The 24,253-nt window shown below is 34.7% G+C and overlaps 2 protein-coding genes across 2 annotated transcripts in view; both read right to left on the bottom strand.

The window, feature by feature from the left end:
* Window positions 1-2,370: 2,370 nt before the first annotated feature.
* LOC118768404 lies at window positions 2,371-7,848 on the bottom strand. Its single transcript, XM_036514790.1, has 3 exons — window positions 7,787-7,848; window positions 7,250-7,421; window positions 2,371-2,562 (listed from the first exon to the last, which is right to left on the bottom strand). The coding sequence occupies exons 1-3, from the start codon at window positions 7,846-7,848 to the stop codon at window positions 2,371-2,373; spliced, it is 426 nt and encodes a 141-aa protein (XP_036370683.1).
* A 47-nt stretch (window positions 7,849-7,895) lies between these two features.
* The window catches only part of LOC118768405, a 39,692-nt gene continuing 23,334 nt past the window's right edge, over window positions 7,896-24,253 (bottom strand). Inside the window, exons 7-9 of the mRNA XM_036514791.1 lie at window positions 10,094-10,205; window positions 9,177-9,346; window positions 7,896-8,008 (exon numbers count right to left, since the gene is read on the bottom strand). Coding sequence (XP_036370684.1) covers window positions 7,896-8,008; window positions 9,177-9,346; window positions 10,094-10,205 — 395 coding nt within the window. The remainder of the gene's footprint in view (window positions 8,009-9,176; window positions 9,347-10,093; window positions 10,206-24,253) is intronic.

Genomic DNA, 24,253 nt, shown 5'->3' on the forward strand with positions numbered 1-24,253 from the left:
AATTATTTAAGCATCTTACGATCGTTTCGCACAAGAGTTGTCCCTATTATGAAATCCTATATTGATAAGCATTTATAGACAACCCTTCTGCTCTTCAGTGATATAAAATATGAATATTGTATAATATATCGAATGATGTTTTTTTTTTCAAAATTTGAAGTAAAATTGTAATATGGTCTTTGTTTGAAATGCAAAATAAAAATTAAAAATTACTACTTTTGATGAGTTTTTAAATCCATATATATTTCCTTTGATATTCTACTGCGATAATCCATAATATTCATACTCAAAATCCGTCATATTATCTTGTATTCCAGTATAGTTTCTTTTCAATTTGGAATGGTTTTTTTCACATTATTTCTTCAGTTTTTTACCATTGCCTAGCTACTGGCATGAGACAGGAGTTCAAGGATGGTAACTTCTTTTAAGAAAATAATGGAGAAAATAATGAAGAAAGACGCGATGCTGTCATCACTAAAAGCATTTTTTCTTAAGGTGCCAAGAAGGAAGATAGTGCGCATGCGAGCGTGTGTATGTGTGTGTATATGTGTGCGTATGTGTGCCTATGAGTTCATGTGTTGGGAAATATGTCTGGGTCTGCACTGTGTAATTTCGATGTTTTCCATTGAAAATAAAGTCAGTTTTCTTTTAATTTCGTGTCTTTGTATGAACAAACATTAGTACAATATTTACAAATTAGAAAAATACGACCCAATATTACAGAGATGAGTATCATGTTATAAATAGTGAGTCAGAGACAACATGTATATATGTATATGTATTAAAGAAAGCAAAAAATAAAACAAAAATGAGTGTTCAGTATGTTGGCGACGGGAATTTCTGTCAAAGAGACATGGTTAAACAAAGTTGTACAACATTTCCCTCTTCCTCTCACATACCCACTTTCTCTCTCTCTCTCTCTCTCTCTCTCTCTCTCTCTCTCTCTCTCTCTCTCTCTCTTTCTTGTTATTAATCCCACTGCCACCATCAACACTACTACTTTTAATGAAACATCAACAACTCTCCCTAAATTTCTTTATCTCTCTTTCTCTCCCTCTCTTTTTCTTTCTCTCTCTTTCTCACTGTCTGTCTTCGCCACCACCCTCACAGTCTCTATGCCTACTATTACTCTCATCCCAGCATGAGGAACAGTAGAAATGTATTTGAATAGTGAGAGATTGGGTCTAAATGTGACACACTGACACACAGACATTAGTATTCGTATCTATTATATTAGATTCTTAGAAAATATATCCCGCTTTAAAAATATAAGTAGTGTGGCAGATTCCTTTGACTAATCCCATTAACGTGGTGCCCCAGAATATCCGCAATCCACTGACTGGGGCAAGGAAAGATAAAAGATAAAAGATGAAACATATGTGTTTGCTATTTGTGTTCCCGTGTCTTAATATCACGCAAAAGTTGTAAACTTGGATCACCGTCATACAAGCGGGCTTCTATGTTTCTTGAAAACCTTTTCTGTCAGAGGAACAGTTTTCTTCGCCTGAAGCAGGTGATGTTTGGTGTTTGTAACAGCATCTGACCATAGAAAATCTGTGTCACTGAATTCTGCCCGACCCATGCAACCGTGGCAATATGGACGTTAGAAGAATGATATTATACATGGGTGCGTATGTGTGTAAGTGTGTGTGTACGCGTGTGAATGTGTGTGTATGTGTGTAATGCGTGTATGTGTGTGTATATGTTTGACTGCGTGTATCTGTTTGAGTGTGTTTATGTGTGTGAATGTGTGTATGTGTGTAAGTGTGAGAGTGAGAGTGAGTGAGTGTGTGTGAAAGAGAGTGAGAGAGAGACGTAGAGTGAATGTGTGTGTGTTTGTTTCTTTGCCATTATGCGTTTCTCACAGAAGTTTCTCCTAAGTGACTTGGTGTATTAAATCAAAGATCTTTATGACAAAATATTGCTAAAACTGTTTAATATTTGTATTTCATTTACAAATGCTCACATTTTTGACTTTAATCTAATGCTGTTTCAAGAGAATGTTGTGATTTAATTGACACCCGGTCAACCTCTGCATGAATCAGCATATGTTTAGCTTGTTTAATGCCTTATATTGGAATAAAGAGACTGGATTAACTCAGGATGTCTGGGATCTTCGTCGCTTTGTAGCGGCCAAATGAAACTGAAACATCGTTGATGCCCTCTCTGTGTTTTTAATACACCAAATTCCTTAAGCGAAGTCTATCCGAGACAAATCTCAGAACAACCGCCGTTCTGAGTTTCTCTATGCATTATAAATGATCTACACACAAACTATCATCTATAGATGAGTACATACATGTAAACATTGGCAGTTATGTTGTATTAATATTGTTTCAGCCATTATAAAAAAAAAACGTATCAATGAATTCAAACAGAAAGAAGAAAAGTTTTGTTCCGTACCCTATAGAGCTTATCATTCCTCATGGAGTAAAATACTACCCTTGCAAGGGTTGATCTTTGTTCGTCTTCCAGATGTTTTGGTAAACTCTTTGGTAAGGAAATAAAGGAAAGTGTCTGTATATCATCTTGTTGTTGGTCAGAGTATGAGTGGTTAAAGAGCTGGTAGAGAAAAATAAAATGAAAATTGAAATTGATAAATAATAAATAACACTACGACAACTGTTGCTGTTGTTATTGTTGTAACCTCTTCTTCCACAACAACTTCAATATTACAACACATATAATAATAGCTAAAACTATCAATACCAAAAAACTACTACTGTCTCATTCATAAGCAACCATTGGGGTGTTTTGCATTGGTCAACTAATTCTTGGTCTGTCCAGTAATTTTCTATTTTTGATTCAATCTCTTTCTCGGGTTCGCAGAGACATGAATACGGAAGAATTTGGTGCAGAATCATGTTTATCTCATTGTTTTAAACCATTGACATCATTTTCTACTTTTTAAACAAGGTTAAATATTTAAGATTAAATCAAATTTCACCTGTGCCTCGGAAAACGTAATTTATGACATTACCTGCTTAGGGTGCGGTAATCAGGATATTGGCCAAACAGGAATATCACTCCGTCGAAGAACCACTCTCCACAAAGAACAAATCCACCACCCACAATACAGACAGATATATATATATATATATATATATATATATATATAGAGAGAGAGAGAGAGAGAGAGAGAGAGAGAGAGAGATACGTTTGTGTGTATTCATGTAGTCGCACGCGCATGTGTATGTGTGTGTATTGGTTGACGGCAGCAGTAAATACACATAAAGAACATTATTTCTTCCACCATTGTTACCACACTTATTTATTGCATTTAAAAGATGTAGAAAAAGAAGATATAGGACAGATGATGGGGGAGCAGAAGAATTTGAAAAGATAATTAACCTAGTATCTCTTTAACAATTAGACTCATTAATATAAACCTATAAACAGAAGTGTCGTCGTCCATAGACAAAGTTGTTGAATGGTTAGTTTTGAGAGTCTGGCATTTTGTGGCCGCCACAGAAATTTTAAGCCATTTAGCAGCAGGCACAAGAAATGTTTTATAGTGAAGAACACAACCTTCTGTACTTTTCTGTGGTTGTGTTAATAATATAATTTATGTTAATAATTTGACATCAAATATATTAAGATTTTAAAAGAAATATGAAAGATCTTGTATAACGAGACTACACTGTTGTGCTTTGGACATTTAACTGGACGACTTTTGGTGTTTAATTGCGAATGCATGATATTATATATTAACGGACGTATATATGAATGTTGAGTGGTGAGAACGGACTGTATTGGTGTGTGTGTATGTATTTATGTGTACATATAAATATGAATCAGTCTGTATGAACGAGAATGTGCATATAAGTTGAGAGAAAAACAGGGCAAAATGAATGAGATATAAGGTGCAAGAGAGAAAGAGGGGCGTCGGCACTGGTATAGTCAAGAAGGTTGGGAGGCAGTAGTGAAAAACCAACCTGCGATTGCTGAGTCTCTCGCAGAAAATGACGACAAACGACACGAGATGAACCGTGATTCTAAAGCAAATTGGGATTTTAAAAACATATCTTTATTATCTATTCCCACGGATTCAATCTGTATCTGTCAAACCTCCCCACCAACTCATCTTCACATCACCCACACTACGATCACCCCTGACTATGGTATAATTTCCTCAGTTGATGTAATTATATAAGAGCCGAACTGCACATATTCCATCCCCCTTTTGTGCTACTAATTATCCCTTTCCTTGGAATCATTCTTTTATCCCTCATCAAACACTTCTATCACATACAAACAACAAATATTTTGTTACAGAAGACCAAATAAGTGTTCCTCGCTTATTTTGCTATTCTCATTTTAAATCTATAATTACATTTTTTTCTATAATGTCTAGATTTTGTGTGAAATGCCAATCACTTAATAAGATTTCTTACCACGTCCAGATTTTGGTTTTAATAATCTTAATGCCAGTGATATGGTGTTTGCTTTTCAAGGTGAAAGCAATTTTTGCTTGACAACTATATGCAGATTCTAATGATTCTGATCAATAAAATTTATCCCGAGTTAGCCACACTGAGTCAAGAGTTGCCAATTGCCCAACGGTCAGTCGCTGCATGACAGCCAAGTAGATTCGTTGTTGAAGACAGCAGTTCACCAGAAGAGTTTGATAGTGAAATAGAAATAGGGGAAAGAATGGCATATATTTTCCAGATGCAACTAGCTCCCTACATTTGGGAAGTCAAATGGAGTTAAATGACATAGTGTCCAATTTAGAATTATTAAAAGAAAAGGTAGAGTTGCACGGTTCCAGACTACAAGATCGGAATTTTCTCCATCGAAACTCCAAAGTTTTCATAATTTTACTTAGACGAGGACAACATTTGTTTCTGCCACGATATAAGTGGTTTGATGGAAAGGATTGGCTTTTGCTATGATCCAAAACTATGGAGACTGTCTATTGACTCTAGAGAAGCTTGTCTTAAAGCTCTATTACTGTACAACGGCAATGAAAATCTTTCAATATCTTTAGCCACTGATCTTAATGCGACTTATGAATTAGTGGAACTGCTACTATGCTTCATCAAATATAAGGACCACATATGTAGTATTTGTGACTACCTTAAAGTTGTATTATTACTTCTTGGGTTATCTGCTTTTTGTGTCCATGGAACAGCAGAGATGGCAAGAAATACAACAAAAAACGTGATTGAGCCATCTAGAACTGAACATGTTGGTAATCACAATGTGAAATACCCAGCACTTACTGACTCTCAGAAAGACCATCTTCCACCACTTCACATTACACTTGGGCCTTTGAAGAATTTCATGAAGAGTATGGATGATCAATGTAGAGGTTTCCAATAATTAAAGGATAAATTCAAAGGAATTTTTACAGATGCAAACCTAGAAGCTGAAGGTTTCACTTGAGCTCAGATCCGCAGTGTCATCCTCGACTTATCGTTTACATTTAATCTAAATGAGAAAAAACTAGGAGACTGGACGACAAGCCTGATGAGCGATTCCACCAACATATCTCAGTTAAGGAAAACAGATCCCAAGGTAATTTCAACCCAAATATGATGCGAGATTATTGTTGGTTCCTGCAGAAGGAGAACTCGTCTTCATACAAATAACAAATTAAGAGGAAAATACTAAAGTTTCCCTTAGGAACAGAAAATCGCTTTTGGTAGTGACAACAAAATACTAAAGTTCTTTGGGTGGGTGGGTGGTTGGTTGGGCGGAGGGATGGTAACTCCTCCAGCGGAATTCTGTTTTAAGCTGGAAGAAGGAGGAAAAAACACACCTGTTCACTAATTATTTATGTATGCTTAACATAAAACGTGGCATGGAAAAGTACTTAGACGGCTTTCGTAATAGAAGCAGGCGACAAAAATAGGAAAAATAAGGGATTTCGATTACACAAAATCTGGATGTGATAGAACAATTTAGATGTCAGTTGTGAAATTAGCATCAGAAATTGGATAGGAATCAGGAATTGACGTGTTTGTAACAAAAAAGTTGAGGTTTGTTGCCTAGGATTATCATCCTTTTGTTCCCTATTTCCAATGAACGTTTCTTTGCCCTGAATACCCTCTTACATCTGCCATCGAAATCCCTTTACTTTTCGTCACTCAATATATCCAGTCCTACGTGCCTCTTACCTCTATCTCTGTCACTGTGCAACTTCTCTATCCTCTGCACTTCGCATTATCTCACTATATATTAACTATCAATGGTTTTATTTAATTCTTGCTCCCCGCCGTTTTTCTTTTTTTTTTTTGCTTTGTCACCAATCTCCTCCTCCTCCTCTATTTTCATTACCTTCCCCAAAACTGAGATTCTCCATTGCCCACGCCTCCAGTCATGTCAGCCACTCAAAATTCAATTACATCCTTGTGCCATGGGTAAAGGGTAAAGAACCCCTTCTTTCATCAATGACCATGGGATTGCGCCCAGGAAGTTCCCCTCCGAGGCCCCAGTCCGGGCGAGGTTGTTCGTGGAGTCGTTCATGCATATCAGCCTCCCTCTCCACCAATGTTATCCAGGGGAAAGGCAAAAACCGATACAGCTTTGCATCAGTGACCTCGCAACTCATTTCTACAGCTGAGTGACCTTGAGCAACGTAAAATAAAGTGACTTTCTCAACAAAACAACACACAGCCCAGTCTGGGAATCGAACTCATTACCTCATGGTTGTGAGACCAACATACTAACGACTGAGCCATGCGCCTTCAGCACTGCCAATGGCATGACAAAGACATCCAGTCCGCACTGTAAAGTGGGTGACGTTAGGGAGGGCAACAGCCATCCACAGAAATCAAGCCAAGGCTGACACTGTAGCTCAATACAGTCCCAGGGGAGACCGGATTTTGTCAATCCATTCAACTCACGCCAGCATGAAACATGGACGTTAAATGATGATGAGGAGGAGGATGAGGATGATGATGATCATGAGGATGATGTAATATAGGTGAAACTCGCACAAAATTGTTATTTTTTTCTGATGAAGCAAACGATTAGAAAAATAATGCAGTCAGTTGTAAGTTCTAATTATTAGGTTAGCATTGCAGCTGATTTGTTTAATCTGTCTGCTATATATGTGAGTGTGTGTGTGTGTGTGTGTGTGTGTGTGTGTTTTATATTTAAAATTGTAAGTTGCATCAGTGTATACAATAACTAGTTTATACGACAATAAATGAAATTATATTCCAATTCAAATGTATTCCATCAATTCGGGTGTTTATAACAAAATGGTTAACGAAAGAGTAATCATGAGAACATTTGGTACCTGTGTGTTTGCTTCCGTTTCATCAGTTCCGTAGGAAACGCCATAGAAAAGACCATCGAAACTATCTTGATTCACTTTGGAAACACCAATACCAAGATTTGAGTATAAAACGTTGACTTGCTGCTCTTCCAGTGGAATTGTTTTTGGCAATATTTTTATAATGCCCAGCATTCTGAAGAGAAAATCAAGAAAACGATTTTTAATTAACAGTGTGCTTCTAATACGTAATTAGCTATAGGTGTAATTACACTAATTAGCTTAGCTAACAAGGCTTTGTATGCTACGGATGCTTCTACTACTTTCGTTGTTGCTAGGTTAGCGTTGATGCAGCAAATTTTATTATTTGTGCCGCTCCAAATATGGCTTCGGCTACTGCTACTTTTCTTCTTCTTCTTCTTCTTCTTCTTCTTCTTCTTCTTCTTCTTCTTCTTCTTCTTCTTCTTCTTCTTCTTCTTCTTCTTCTTCTTTTACTTCTACTACTACTACTATTACTACTACTACTACTACTACTACACAGAAAACAGATTTGAATATTACCTGCTGATACTTCTATTAGATAGTTCTGCCTCAGCCAAAACCTTCTCTGATGTATTTATCATATTGTTTATAACGCGTATAATTTTCAGTCTTGTGTCAGCTGATGCGTTCAATGGCACATTTTCTCGAGAATATCTACAGCCAAGTCAATATCTTGTTGCTTGAAATACACTGATTTCTGCGAAACATTCAATACCTCTTTCGAAATATTGGCGATATTCCCTGCAATGAAAAATTTAACATGAAATTTAATGGAATTACAATCGATTTGAGTTCAAACATTAAATGCAAATTAAATGTCACAAAACAATTAATGAATCACCGGAAGTTAATTAACGACTCCAGCTTTAAGGAACTGAATGTGTTCAGTTCATCGGTTGTTCAGTTCATCGTTATACAGTCTTAGGGGCCCCTGTCCTGTAACATTAACTGGAACAGCGGGGCAGTTACGCAACACTAGGGATCCCTTTATAGGTGAGTAAGGCAGACACTTGACGGTGGTGGAAGGGTGTTTGTACATAATATCATTGACAATCAATGAACTGCGATACACCAACCATCATAAACCGCCATTAATTTCAAAGCAATTATTTTTCCAATGCCAAGGTGAATCTAAACGAAAAAGGGTCGCTGTTCTAAGGAATAATATTGGCTTCAAATTTTGGCACAAGGCCAGCAATTGTGGGGGAGGGTGTAAGTCAGTTACATTGACCCCCGATGCTCGACTCCGAAAGGATGAAAGATAAAGTGAACCTCAGCAGAATTTGAACTCAGAAAGTGAAGACAGACGAAATGCCGCCAAGCACTTCCTTCACCCGGCCTGCTAACGATTCTGCCACCTCACTTCCTCAATCTAAAGAGTAAAATTGAAAGGTTTTCATCAATATTTTTAAAAGAAAGTGAAGTCATCAAATGACTGTGTGCCTATGAAAATATCTTCAATTTTACAGCGCATAATAACACTTGAGAGTGGTAAATTGCTCATTTTCTATGATAAACAGCTATGTGGACAGCGTCATTGTAGATTTATAACCCAACATAATGTATGCGGAGAAGTATGTACCAGTAACTATCTTTGTTGTTTTTCTACTTCTCTATGTAGTCAGCCCATCGGCAGAAAGTTAAGGAAGGAGTAGTTTTAACGATATAAAAATAGACGCAACTCTCCTAATTAATAAAATGTATCATAACGATTCCATAAGTGAATTAATTGATCTGCAATTGGACGAGATGAATATATTGCTGGAGAACTGAAAAGGGTGCTACCGCTTGAAAGATAAAATATTAATTAGCAACAAACACACACGTATATGGTGGTCGTAAGGAAGGAGAAATGCAAAGACACATACATATACAGTAAAAGTATTTCGAATCATAATCACTCGCTTACTTTGATCAATGTCTTGGCTTCTGATGTCTTTTAGTCGTCGAGTGATCCCCTCAGTATTGTAACATTGTGACATGTCTGGTTCTTGCCAGATACCAGTAAATGGTGAACATTTTAGTGATGTCCTAGATTGGTTTGATGCCATTTCTGGATGCTTCACCGTCCTGGAAGAACTGAAAAATAAATGTAAGACATTCTCTTTTCATCAATCTCAGAGTAATGAAGAGATCATAGACCTGGTTGGGATTTGAACTCATAATCTAGTGAAAGAAGAGTAAATAGTGTAATGCGTTTTTGTAAGACGTCTATTATTTATTCCAGATTCCGATCCTCAAAATAAATATAAAATGAATTTTCCAACTGGACGAGCTGATGTTTTGTTAAATATTGCTTTCAAATGTTGGCACAAGACCAACCGTTTTGGAGGAGAGGCTAAGTCTATTGCACCTACCCCAATGCTCAAAAGGGGCATATTTTATCGATTCCTACGGATGAAAGACAAAGTTCACCTCGACGGAATTTGATATCAGAACATAAAGACAGACGAAGCGCTGCTAAACATTTCGCCTGACGAGTTAACGATTCTACCAGTTTGCCTTCAATCTTTGTCTAATATTGGCAACAAATCAAATCTTGGAAGTTAGACCAAAGCAAAATTGTGTCACGTAATATATAAAGCACTTACAAAACACATAATATATAAAACACATAATACATAAAATACATAATATATAAAACATATAATATATAAAACATATAAAATGTAAAATTGTTGACAAGTGATTTCAACCGAAGGACATTAATCTCGTCATCTTAATCTCTCTTGGCGTTTTATTTCCTCTACCATGTAACATTCTCTCATAATAGGATGACACAGAAAACTACAGATTCTGAGAAGAAATGAAACAATAGAAACGAACCAGAGTCTCGTTGCTACATTTGCATGGCATGGAATCGTTACACTGCTTCCTATTTTCGTCACTGGCCAATGGAAAATACCATTATTTGAGGTTGTGTCTTCATTACAAGACCCTGGAAAAGAAGCAAAACATGTATATGATAAAAGCCACTAGTAGTAGTAGTAGTAGTAATAGTAGTAGTAGTAGTAGTAGTAGTAGTAGTAGCAGCATCAGCAGCAGTAGTAGTAGTAGTAGTAGTTGCTGTTGTAAATAAATAGTTTGGACGTGCTGGCTGAGTTGAGGGCAATGATTCATGAATCGTTATCAGTATATCTGGGGAGACATACTCTTGTGCTAACAGGAATCTGCTCATTTTGCTTTATTTTTAGGATATTTTGTAATTATTAAATTATCTCCTTGAGGCAAGCCAGGCGTGACCTCAACATTGAACTATTAATCAATTCCCTTTGGTTGCAACAACACTCCATCGAGGGTGCGGAAAATAGACAGAAGAAGGAAGACCATAACAATTAGGACAACAGCAATACAGATCACAACAGAGCTACCACAATCTCTAACAATAACACCAACAAGTAGTAGTGGTAGTAGTAGTAGTAGTAGTAGTAGTAGTAGTAGTAGTAGTAGTAGTAGTAGTAGTAGTAGTAGTAGTAGTGATTGTGTTAGCAATAGTATGAAGGTAATTGTGATAGAAATAATAAGAAAATTAATTCCTACTTTCATCAATTAATTTAATATTCTGCTGTTGAATTTTCAAATCCCGCAGCGTATTAGATGAAATGATAACATTGTATATGTTGTGCCTCAGCTCATCTTTAGTAACATTTCTGACCACCTCACTGTATATAGTAAATATATTTTTCCGTTCTGCTGAACTGAAATAAAAATAAACAAATACATACGTACATACATAGATACATACATACATATATACATAAATATATATATATATATATATATATATATATATATATATATATATATATATATATATAGTATAATATAATATAATATAATATATGTGTGTGTTAAACAAGAGTGAGCAGAATTTTTCTGGTCGATGGCAATCTGCTTTTAAAGATTTTGTCCTAGTGACAGAAATCTAAATTGCACCGTTATATAACACTGACCACTGACTCACCGGACAAGCTTTCATTTACAGATTATGGATAACAATGTATCCACACTGGTGCGTGTCACACCTATTTCTTTACTTTAATATGGCTGCGATTATTACCTAGTTGATTACAGGTGTCAAATGAAACAATTATACCACGATTGCAAAACATATGTGCCTATGTTAGCAAACAAATACATACAGACATTCTTGCATGCATAAGCAAGCACCACCCCCATACCCATACACACGTGATCTAGTATTTCCCCCGCCAGTTCTAAACGTTCTTTTGTCGGCTGTTAATATTCTGTGCTTATTAGTATTATGCTTTCTCAGCGGCTTTATGACATTCTAAGTATACCCAGGTTAAATAGGATATATATATATATATGCTTATCTCTGCTGATTTCCTACGGAGTTTATACAAATCCAAAAAGTGGAACAAGAACGCAATATTAAAACATCCGGATAGATAGACGGACAGGAAAAATGATAAAAAGATGTACAGGAAAAAATAAGGACGTAAATCCTTCTCGTCAGACAAGTTCCAAATTATCCTTACAGTTTCGAGCAGTTACACTTGAAACTGTTCGAATCTAGCTGCTCTCGAAAATCTAAGCTAGAAGCATTAAATTTGGGGGAGAAAGCAAGCGAATATGTACGACAACAAAGACAAATAACGGAGAACATGTTACACAATTACAAATACAAACAACAGGACAATAAGAACCGGTGTCCTTCGACTGCGAAGGACGAATCAAGTTTAGACGGTGTGTGTAGAGTGAAAGCCTTGAGGCAGGATCATTGGAGGTGAACATAAGAGATGAAAGTCAAGAGACAGGAATATAAGAGATGCTTCGCGTCCGGTAGTCAAGCAAAGAAAGCAGGACAGATAATGTCTGGTCGAACACCAGTCACGTGGAAGTAGAGCAATAGTATCAGAAATATAAATATTTCTGATACCATTGCTCTTTCTTCAGTACCACAATTAGCCTAATTAATTATCCATGAATATATTGCTTAACAAGCCACTACGTGGAACCTGCCTATGACTAATGTAAATGATTTCAATTCAATTTTAACCATCCTTGAAATCCATTTAACACAATATGCACACACAAGTAAAAACCATAATTAATTATGGAATTTACCACCATTAATCTTTATATATATAAGACTGAGAATGTGTGTATGTCTGTCTGTCTGTCTGTCTGTGTGTGTTTCCCTAAAACTTGAGAACTACACAACCAATTTCATTCAAATTTTACACATGCCTTACTTAGAGCGAGCCCATAACAATATCATATCTTCTCCACTATTTCAGTATTACGTGTTAAAAGTGAAACAAAAACGTTTCTCTATTTTATGTCAGATACTTTCACTTTAACAATAAAATAATAATAACAATTGAATTATATGTAGTAAGTAATAATTAAAATCAAACTAAAGTATAATATAATTGTAACATAACAAAAGTAAAAATAGCAATTGGTATAAAATTGCATCAATGACTTGAACTTGAATAAGTGGTTTCACATGAATAGGAATAAATTAAAAATAAACTTAGTGTGCAGAAATGGAATAGTCCAGATGGATAATAAAAAATTAAATTAAAGACAAGACTATTGTCTATAAAGTATACAATGTAGAGAAAAAAGAAGATTTGAACACCTGGAGGAAAGCATCTTTGAAAAGTGTCTTGGTGCGACTATGAAAGATATCTAACCAGAGGCGGTAAATTCGCCACGATAGAAGCAAGGTTCGAGTCAACGGAGCGTGCAAGGGAGTACTCGACTGGAATTGCAAAGTGGAAATATTTTATTTTTACTTTTATATCTGGGACGTAGGACGTCCCGGAAAAAAATTTTAAATGCCCCCCTCCCCCCACCAGAAGTAGAGGTAGGCTGGATTGTAGCCACACTCCTATACAAGAGGGAGGACAAGATACAATTGATCGAAATTACAAGAGACTGGCTAACAATTCCAGTCTGTTATATATTTTGAGTATTGTTATCACTAGCGATATCAAGATATAACTTTGAATTTTGTATTTTATGTGTATATATATATATATATATAGATTATTAGTTTACACACACACTCAAAGAATTCTACGATTCAATAAATTTTCGACACAATTATAATTCCTTCTTCAAAACAACATATTCCCAAAAATAAAAAAACACAAACATACACATACACACACCACAAAAGCAAGCACACACACCACTATAAATAAACAAACATATACACACAACAACAAAATACTCACACACAAATCAACATATTCTGAAAAACAAAACACACACACATCACAAAAAAGAAAGATATACGCGTAAATCACACACACATCACAATAGACAAAAACACACACACTCACGCACGCAAGAAAAACACACATACACACTCACTTGAAAGACTTCACCAGGTGGTGCTATTAAGTTAGACATGGCCTGGGCCAATGATGGCCGAAACCTATCAAAGTATCAAAGTATATGTGTGTGTATACATACATCTTGTGTGTATTTGTGTGTGTATGTATGTTCGTATATGTGTATATGTATGGCCCACTCAAGTAGAGAGTTATTGTTTACAGAGACATATCCGGGTGTAGGGGGTTTATCCGGGATTTCTTGAAGGAATCTGTCCAAAGACTTCTTGAACCCTATAGGGTCAGTTTCTGTTTTAATGTGTTTTGGTGTAATGTTAAAGAGAGCGGGGCCAATTGAGGTGAAATAATTGGTCCGTATTGTTGTTATGAGATGAGAGTGCGATTTTTGTTGTGGACGGATGGCACGGGGCCCAAGCCTTGGATGTACCTTAAAGGTGATGCCAACATCATTTGGGCAATGCTGATGGAATATTTTCCACATCATGCAGATGATGTAGCGCTCACGGCGACGTTGGAGAGAATAAAGTTTTAGTCGACCCCAATAGTCGAGGCCTGTCATGCCATCTATCTTTTTTGTGATTGTCCTTTGAGGTGCTTCAAATTTTATGATACTTTGTTTTGTGTGGGGAGACCATTGTGGACAACAGTATTCAAGGTGGGGTCGGGCAAATGTGGAGAAGAGAAGGATAATGGTGTGGATATCTCTCGACTGGAAAGTTCTGAGAATCCAGGAACACTTTCTGCGGGCCATGTCAATTTTGGTGTTTATATGAGTGGCCCAGCTTATGTTGTTGTCCACAATTACTCCCAAGTCTCTGATGTTGTTGGATGCCACGAGAGTTTCACCTGAAGGAAGGGAGTATGGGAGTTTCAGGGCATTCTCTTTTCCAAAGTGGATTAACTCGAATTTATCCTCATTCAGCAGCATATTGTTCTTTTCTGCCCATTGGATAACAGCCAGTAGATCTGACTGAAGGCATGTCCAGTCACTCGCCTCATTTATGACCTTCTGGAGCTTGGAATCATCTGCAAAGATTTTATGTTGCTGCGCTTGATGATGTCATTAATGTCATTAATGTAGATGATGAAAAGAAGTGGGCCCAGCACAGTGCCTTGCGGAACGCCACTACTGACTTTGGCTGGGCTTGATTTTACTCCTTCAACTACAACATGTTGAGATCTGTCTGTCAGGAAACACTTGATCCATTTCAGTAACTTTCCAGAGACACCAATGCTGGATAGTTTTTTCAATAGGATCTTGTGATCAACCCTGTCGAAGGCCTTGCTGAAATCAAGGTAGATGACATCGGTGTTGGAACCCTCTCCCAAAGCTCTCAAAATGTCATCAAAGTGATGCAGGAGCTGCGTTAGGCAGTCCATTCCATTACGGAACCCATGCTGGTTAGAGATCGGCCGTCTGTTGCTTTCCAGAAATTGGGTTATTCGAGATCTCACCACCCTCTCAAATACCTTGATGATATGAGAGGTGAGTGAGATCGGACGGTAGTTCACTGCAAGGGACTTGTTTTTCTTTTTGAAAACTGGGACAACAGACTGGGACAGAAAGTTTTTAGGAATATAGCCAGCATCCAGTGAGTTTCTCCAAAGATTAGCAAGGGGAGATGCAAGTTGGTGTCGGCACACCTTCAGGACATAAGCAGGGAACCTATCGGGGCCTACTGCTTGTGTTAAAGTATAATATAATTGTAACATAACAAAAGTAAAAATATATACTTTTATTTCGTTTATCGCCGCTAAGACATCCGATATAGTGTGTTGGGGGTTGACATCACTGATACAGCCCAGATCGGCCATATCAGGATTGCTGAAAACAGAGCAGTATTGTTTCTCCAGTATCTCGGCCATGGATTTGGCATTATCTTGGAGAGTGCCATTTTCATCAATTAGAGGGCCAACAGTGGAGACAGTGACCCTGTGTTTCCTCGCAAATGAAAAGAACACTTTGGGGTTGAGTTTGATTTTTTCAATGGCCCACTTCTCCTCAACTGATCTTTGGTTATTGATGAGGGTCTTCATGCATTGTTGGAGGTTATATTTTTTGGATTCAAGCAGTGTGATAGCCGTCGAATGTGTGTGTTGCTATTGGCAGTATTTTAGTTTGTTAATTTTTTTGTTTGTTCTTTTTATTTTTCTGATAATAGTTTTTCTGTTTTGGGGGATTCTGCACTTTTTGTTCACAGGTCTTGGTGGGGAGTGTTTTGCACATATGATTGTGACGGTGTCTACAAAGATCTGCCAAGATGTTTTATTGTTGGTGGAGATGTGTGTATGTGTAAAGGACCAGTCAACATGTTATAGCTCGTTCCTGATTGCATCCCAGTTGGCATTATGGAGATCCATGTTATCAAATGGGTGGACTGGAGGGAGGTCACTAGGATTAGCTTTCGGCTGGTGGAATTTCATGTTACAGAGAACCATGTTATTGTCTGAAAGAAGGGTTTTTCTACTGTAATGTTATGTATAGTGTTAGTGTGGTTACTAAACACTAGGTCCAAAATGTTCTTCTGATGTCTTGTTGGTGCAAGGACAAGTTGGGACAAGAAAAACTCATTCATAAAGTCGAAAAGTGACTCTACTGCTTCTTTGTCAGTGCTTGGTTTCAAACAGTTTGTAGTCCAGTCAACACAGGGTAGATTGAAGTCTCCCATCATGAGTAGGTTGCTAGAATGGCACTGTTGAATAAAGCACTTAATGCTGTTGAGGCATTCTTTAAAGCGCAGTATGGGTGTTTGGGGTGGCCTATAGAGCCCAACTACTGTCAGGTCATTGGCTTTGTTGTGCACGGTGACTGATTCACAGTAGCCGTTGGAGAATATGCTATTTCCATCTACCGTAAACGAATCATGCAGGAAAATGGCAGTTCCACCCTTCCTTCTGTCGATACGATCCGCGCGGATGGTTGTGAAATTCTTCACTCTCACTTCGGCTTCCAAGTGGGAGTTGTCAAGGTGGGTCTCAGTGAGAATGAAGAAAGGGATGTGGTGTGGATGGTTACCAACCCAGTCTTCAATGAATTGGACCTTCCATTTTTGTGCATTGATGGAAGGGCTGACACCTTGTGCATTGAGTAGAAATGTGGAGGTCAGTGTAGTGGCTGGTTTTGATTGTTGCAGGGGGCTTGGATTTTTTGTGTGTGTTAGTGACAGCAATGCGGAGAATTGGTGCACTGGGGTAATAGCATAGGATGGTGTTGAGTGATGGCTAGAATGTTTTTGTGTATCTCTTTTGCCATGTTCAACATGGCTAAAAAAGAATTTTCCTGCTTAGGGAGCAGTTTTTGTATGGAGCTGTGTTTGCACTGTTGGATAGGGTTGTAGTTTCCACTTTTGTTGTTGTTGTTTTTGTGTCTTCGTGAAAAGACTGGACCAGCATTACTGCAGCATGGTGTGTTTTTTATTTTTATTTTACTCTGGTTTGTGTGTTGGTTTGAAGCCCTGTTTCTGTTTGTGCGTTATATATATGTGTGTGTGCATGTATGTATATATATATATATATATATATATATATACATAAACACATATGTATATATATTGTATATATATATATATATATATATATATATATATATATATATATATATATATATATATATATATATATATATATATATATATATATATAAGTTTAACAATTAAGGATAATCTCTTAATAAGGGATCTTAACAAGAAATTATCGGGTAGCTAGCGTGAAAACCTCGTAAAAGAAAAGAATTCGAAAATAATTTTTTTCTTTTGAACAAATTAATTATATCTATATTGTATAGAGGGCATTATTACACATAAATGCCTCACACTAGGAGGGACAAAGTCATTACTACCAAAATTATACTAATCATACCCAAATGCAGTTTTTCAAAGCAAGACATTTAAAAAAATGAATTTAGTTCTGTATCACCGTGATTTCACATTCAACTTTACGTCTAATGATCGTCAGCAGAACTGATTCTGAATACATCATAAATAAATTACCAACCTTACGTAGCGAAGACAAACAGACAACTGCTCACTCCGGCCAAGCACATGGAATGTTTATAAATCATATATCCGGTAAATGGCGGGCTTTTTTACGAACTGCATGTCGGGTAATGAAAAGTATTTCGGAATAAGTTTAACAATTAAGGATAATCTCTTAATAAGGGATCTTAACAAGAAATTATCGGGTAGCTAGCGTGAAAACCTCGTAAAAGAAAAGAATTCGAAATAATTTTTTTCTTTTGAACAAATTAATTATATCTATATTGTATAGAGGGCATTATTACACATAAATGCCTCACACTAGGAGGGACAAAGTCATTACTACCAAAATTATACTAATCATACCCAAATGCAGTTTTTCAAAGCAAGACATTTAAAAAAATGAATTTAGTTCTGTATCACCGTGATTTCACATTCAACTTTACGTCTAATGATCGTCAGCAGAACTGATTCTGAATACATCATAAATAAACTACCAACCTTACGTAGCGAAGACAAACAGACAACTGCTCACTCCGGCCAAGCACATGGAATGTTTATAAATCATATATCCGGTAAATGGCGGGCTTTTTTACGAACTGCATGTCGGGTAATGAAAAGTATTTCGGAATAAGTTTAACAATTAAGGATAATCTCTTAATAAGGGATCTTAACAAGAAATTATCGGGTAGCTAGCGTGAAAACCTCGTAAAAGAAAAGAATTCGAAAATAATTTTTTTCTTTTGAACAAATTAATTATATCTATATTGTATAGAGGGCATTATTACACATAAATGCCTCACACTAGGAGGGACAAAGTCATTACTACCAAAATTATACTAATCATACCCAAATGCAGTTTTTCAAAGCAAGACATTTAAAAAAATGAATTTAGTTCTGTATCACCGTGATTTCACATTCAACTTTACGTCTAATGATCGTCAGCAGAACTGATTCTGAATACATCATAAATAAACTACCAACCTTACGTAGCGAAGACAAACAGACAACTGCTCACTCCGGCCAAGCACATGGAATGTTTATAAATCATATATCCGGTAAATGGCGGGCTTTTTTACGAACTGCATGTCGGGTAATGAAAAGTATTTCGGAATAAGTTTAACAATTAAGGATAATCTCTTAATAAGGGATCTTAACAAGAAATTATCGGGTAGCTAGCGTGAAAACCTCGTAAAAGAAAAGAATTCGAAAATAATTTTTTTCTTTTGAACAAATTAATTATATCTATATTGTATAGAGGGCATTATTACACATAAATGCCTCACACTAGGAGGGACAAAGTCATTACTACCAAAATTATACTAATCATACCCAAATGCAGTTTTTCAAAGCAAGACATTTAAAAAAATGAATTTAGTTCTGTATCACCGTGATTTCACATTCAACTTTACGTCTAATGATCGTCAGCAGAACTGATTCTGAATACATCATAAATAAACTACCAACCTTACGTAGCGAAGACAAACAGACAACTGCTCACTCCGGCCAAGCACATGGAATGTTTATAAATCATATATCCGGTAAATGGCGGGCTTTTTTACGAACTGCATGTCGGGTAATGAAAAGTATTTCGGAATAAGTTTAACAATTAAGGATAATCTCTTAATAAGGGATCTTAACAAGAAATTATCGGGTAGCTAGCGTGAAAACCTCGTAAAAGAAAAGAATTCGAAAATAATTTTTTTCTTTTGAACAAATTAATTATATCTATATTGTATAGAGGGCATTATTACACATAAATGCCTCACACTAGGAGGGACAAAGTCATTACTACCCAAAATTATACTAATCATACCCAAATGCAGTTTTTCAAAGCAAGACATTTAAAAAAATGAATTTAGTTCTGTATCACCGTGATTTCACATTCAACTTTACGTCTAATGATCGTCAGCAGAACTGATTCTGAATACATCATAAATAAATACCAACCTTACGTAGCGAAGACAAACAGACAACTGCTCACTCCGGCCAAGCACATGGAATGTTTATAAATCATATATCCGGTAAATGGCGGGCTTTTTTACGAACTGCATGTCGGGTAATGAAAAGTATTTCGGAATAAGTTTAACAATTAAGGATAATCTCTTAATAAGGGATCTTAACAAGAAATTATCGGGTAGCTAGCGTGAAAACCTCGTAAAAGAAAAGAATTCGAAAATAATTTTTTTCTTTTGAACAAATTAATTATATCTATATTGTATAGAGGGCATTATTACACATAAATGCCTCAAACTAGGAGGGACAAAGTCATTACTACCAAAATTATACTAATCATACCCAAATGCAGTTTTTCAAAGCAAGACATTTAAAAAAATGAATTTAGTTCTGTATCACCGTGATTTCACATTCAACTTTACGTCTAATGATCGTCAGCAGAACTGATTCTGAATACATCATAAATATATATATATATATATTATATCATAAATATATATATATATATATTACATCATAAATATATATATATATATTATATGTGTGTGTATAGATTTAGAGAGAGAGAGATTTCAGTCAGTATGTTTATACGTGTATGTGATTGCCTTTTGCATGATAAAACGCTTTGCCATTTGATTGGCAGAATAAATTTTGTATAGTGTGGTTCACAAATACAGCATTGTTAAGTATTGCAATATTAATACATTCGATAAAAATAACTCTGGATTCTTTGGAGCAAAAATAAATGAATTTGAATAAAGTGATAAAAAGTTTTTGCTTACTTGCAATATTCAACACTGAAGATTCCTGTCAACGCTGATAAATCGCGTTCAATCTGCAATAATCGGTTATATAGATATAGATATATATATATACAACATATATATATATATATATATATATATATATATTATATATAATATATATATAGAGAGAGAGAGAGAGAGAGAGAGAGAGAGAGATACATATATATATATAGATTCAAATGAATATGGTACTTAACTTAGATGCACCAGAATCTTTTTATGGTGTACCCATAAAATTATGTGGGGTGATTATAACCAAAAAATAAGCACAAGAATGGATCAGTAGTTTAGTACAATTGTTTCATACTATAAATATTTTATTAAAGCTGTAAATATTACAGCACTATAAATGTCAAGTAATCTTCAGCTAAAATCTCGTATAGGTTTTCCAACATTTTAGAGAGTTGTAAATACTTATAAAGTTATAGATGTGAGCTCCAGGAACTTGAAGTAAGATTAAGCAGACCATATATGTTTTCCAACAATACAAAGTTATTAAATTATATTTGCTGTAATATTTGCAGCTTTAATAAAATGTCTATAGTATGAAACAAGTGTACTAAACTACCGATCCATTCTTGTTGCTTATTTTTTGGTTATATATAATATATATATATATATATATATATATATATATATATATATATATATCGTAGTGGTTTCACTTTTTATCTTATATTAAACTTTTAATACTTTTTGATAGTTATATATATTTTTAAAAAAAAATAAATAAATATATAAAAAATAAAAATAAAAATAAAAATAAAATAATAATAATAATAAAAATAAAAATTTTTAAAATATATATTTATATATGTATGTATATAAATTTAAAATTTAAAAATAGGATAAAATCTTCATAAGAAATTATTAGGTAGTAAGCATGAAAAAACCTCATAAGAGAAAAAATCTGTAAATTTTTTCAGTTGAAAATAGTTATTTATATTATATAGAGGGCATTATTACACATAAATGCCGCACGCTAAGAGGAACTTTTAAAGTCAAAACTACCAAAATAAACAAATCATACCGAATGCAATTTTCGAAGCGAGTCATTTTAAAACAGAATTTATTAGCAGATCACCTATGATTTCGCAATCAATGCATTGGTAGTTTTGACTTTAAAAGTCCCTCCTAGCGTGCGGCATTTATGTGTAATAATGCCCTCTATATAATATGTGTAAATATATATATATATATATATATATATATATATAAATTATAAGTATAAATTTATAATTAAAAAAAAATTTTTTTATTTAAATTTTAATTTAAATAATTTAAATTTTGAATGTTATATTTTATATGTTATACTTTATATATTTTTTTTTATATTTTGTATATTATATTAATTAATTTTATTTCTATGTTTTGGTTTATGTTTTTCACTGTTTGGTTTGCCTAATAGTGGTTTTATCTCTAATTTAATATATATATTTATACTGTAAAATTAGATTTAATCCTAAATCTAATTTTTCCCTGTAATTTTGGATTTACTTCCTTAATATTATATATAATATATATATATATATATATATATATATATCTGTGTGAGTATGTATATACATATATGTATATGTATATATATGTATGTATGTATGTGTGTGTGTATATATATATATATATATATATATATATATATATATATTATATTAAATTAGATATATATATACATACATACCTTTATGTATTTGTTTTAAAGAGTTTTGATGTAACATTTTTATACATTGGGACATCCATTTTTTGCCAATTAAACACACGCACTATTTATTCGATCTTCACCTAAGCTTTTCTTCGTATTAATTCTAGTTTATACGGTTGTGAAACCTCTTTTCTTACACATTCTATTACCTCTTCGGTGACTCCTTGTTCCATGTGTTTCCTCTTGTCCTGCTTTTTTACATGTTGCCCTTCTGTGTTATGTTTCTAAGTACCTATTCGTTTATGTCTCTGTGTAGTGTGTGAGACCACGTTGTTCCTGGAGGAGAACTAGCATATCTTTCTGGGAAAAGTTCAAGTAGGGTATAAAACTTGCTTCCCAATCACATGGCTTTGAGTTCAGTCCCACTGCGTAACATATTGGGCAACGCCTTGTAAGGGGATGTGGTAGAGAAACTGGAAAGAAGTCTGTCTTTATGTGTGTGTGTGTGTGTGTGTGTGTGTGTGTGTGTGTGGAGAGTGAGAGAGAGCGTGACAAAGAGAAGACAGACATCTACTCACAGATATTGACATGTTTTCTTCAGAGATTTTATATTCGTTGAGATTTTTGAAAACAAGGTGGAATATAAAGGGAGTGTTCCTGCCTATAGAAATAAAAGATAATAGCGTTTATAAATAAGACACAAGTCATAGATTCCCACAAACCCACGTACATGGATAAAACACATTTCACATACACACAAAGAAAGAAAAGGGAGAATTATGGATGTATAAATGATTTAATTGTATGAAATAACGATGTTGAATTTTTTTTATGAAAACAATACAAATAAACTATAAGTTGTAAAGCTCTAAAAGAAATGGTGGATACCAAAAACCTACATATATGTTTCGATTCATACCCCTAGGGGATACGTAATCCTAAGTATTTGGTCATATGCGAAGAATTGGTATCCTTTTCAATTATATGGAGCAGAATCTCGTCAGGGCTTTAAGAGCTTAGAGAGCAAAGGTTAACACATTTCTCGAAAGGATTCACATTACTAATAAGTTTAAGAAGTTAGATCCTATATATCATGCTTACGTATCTAGTTAGTGAGATATAGATATTAGTAAAAATACAATGAAGTAAAATAAAAATAACAGAAAAATAAGGGTAAAGAAAGAAGATAAAAAGGATAAAATATAAAAATCAGTAATAAACAGAAACTGAAGAAATAAAAATATAAATGTATGTAATATATATATATATATATATAATATATATATATATATATATATATATATATATATATATATATATATATATATATATATATATATATATATATATATATATATATATATATATATATATATATATATGAAAAAGAATATATATATAAAAGAAAATAACAATACTTACATATGCAAATGGAGAATTATATAATAAAATAAATGAAGGATAAGTTAGATCGTAAAATAAATTTTAAGACATTTACTAGTCAACCATTCTAGAGCTGTACTTTTGTGATCCTTTCTATCAATTTGCGTAAGAGTCCCCTATCTGAAAGTTTTAGTTTTCTTCTGGAGCTTTGTTTCGACTAGGAGGGTTTTCCCTCTTTCTAAAAGGCTGTCGTCACTTTCGAGAAGTACTTCTTGATTCACCAAACGTTTCGGCTGTTTTCGTTACGCTAAGGCCTACCATACGGACACCAAAAATTTGACCTCTTTGACTTCCCTTTTTAACAGCTCATTTACTGGAGCCCTTGTGTTGTATATATTATAGCTAAATTGAAATTCTAATTGGGCCTCTAATTGGGTCGATAAGGAATGATGTGGGTTGGATGTTGAGAGTAAGAGGAAGGAGGTGGAGGGGGTAACCTTTTAATCAGACCTAAAGGGTTGATACCTTCTACACTGTCACAATACATCTCTAGAATGTATGACCCTACACATGAAATACTTTGTATCTTTATATACTTATTTTTTTACTTCTTTACTCTTTTTATTACATTTTGTACTTACTATTATCCTGTATAATCATGTTTAGATTTATACATATACTTTTTCCTCTTTGTGATCCCAACTTCATTAAAGAGTCACCCCCTCTACCTCCTCCCTCTTTCTCTCAACATCCAACCTACCTCATTCCTTATCGACTGAAAAAACGGTATGGACGTTTTGTTTTGGTGTTTTGCTATGCCATATACGACTATGAGGATTTACCTTCCCAATGAAACTCGTTTTTTTCCCAAACTTCTTCTCAAACCTGCTATA

The sequence above is a fragment of the Octopus sinensis genome, linkage group LG29 (genome assembly GCF_006345805.1).
Source record: "Octopus sinensis linkage group LG29, ASM634580v1, whole genome shotgun sequence".
NCBI lineage: Eukaryota > Metazoa > Mollusca > Cephalopoda > Octopoda > Octopodidae > Octopus > Octopus sinensis.

Excerpts from the sequence above, each read along its gene's own strand:
- LOC118768404 (XM_036514790.1), bottom strand. The coding sequence starts at position 7,848 with ATGATAAATACATCAGAGAAGGTTTTGGCTGAGGCAGAACTATCTAAT. Across the intron at positions 7,422-7,786 it reads TCTAATAGAAGTATCAGCAG|AATGCTGGGCATTATAAAAA; the intron begins GTAATATTCAAA and ends TTTTCTCTTCAG. Across the intron at positions 2,563-7,249 it reads AAACGGAAGCAAACACACAG|CTCTTTAACCACTCATACTC; the intron begins GTACCAAATGTT and ends TTTCTCTACCAG.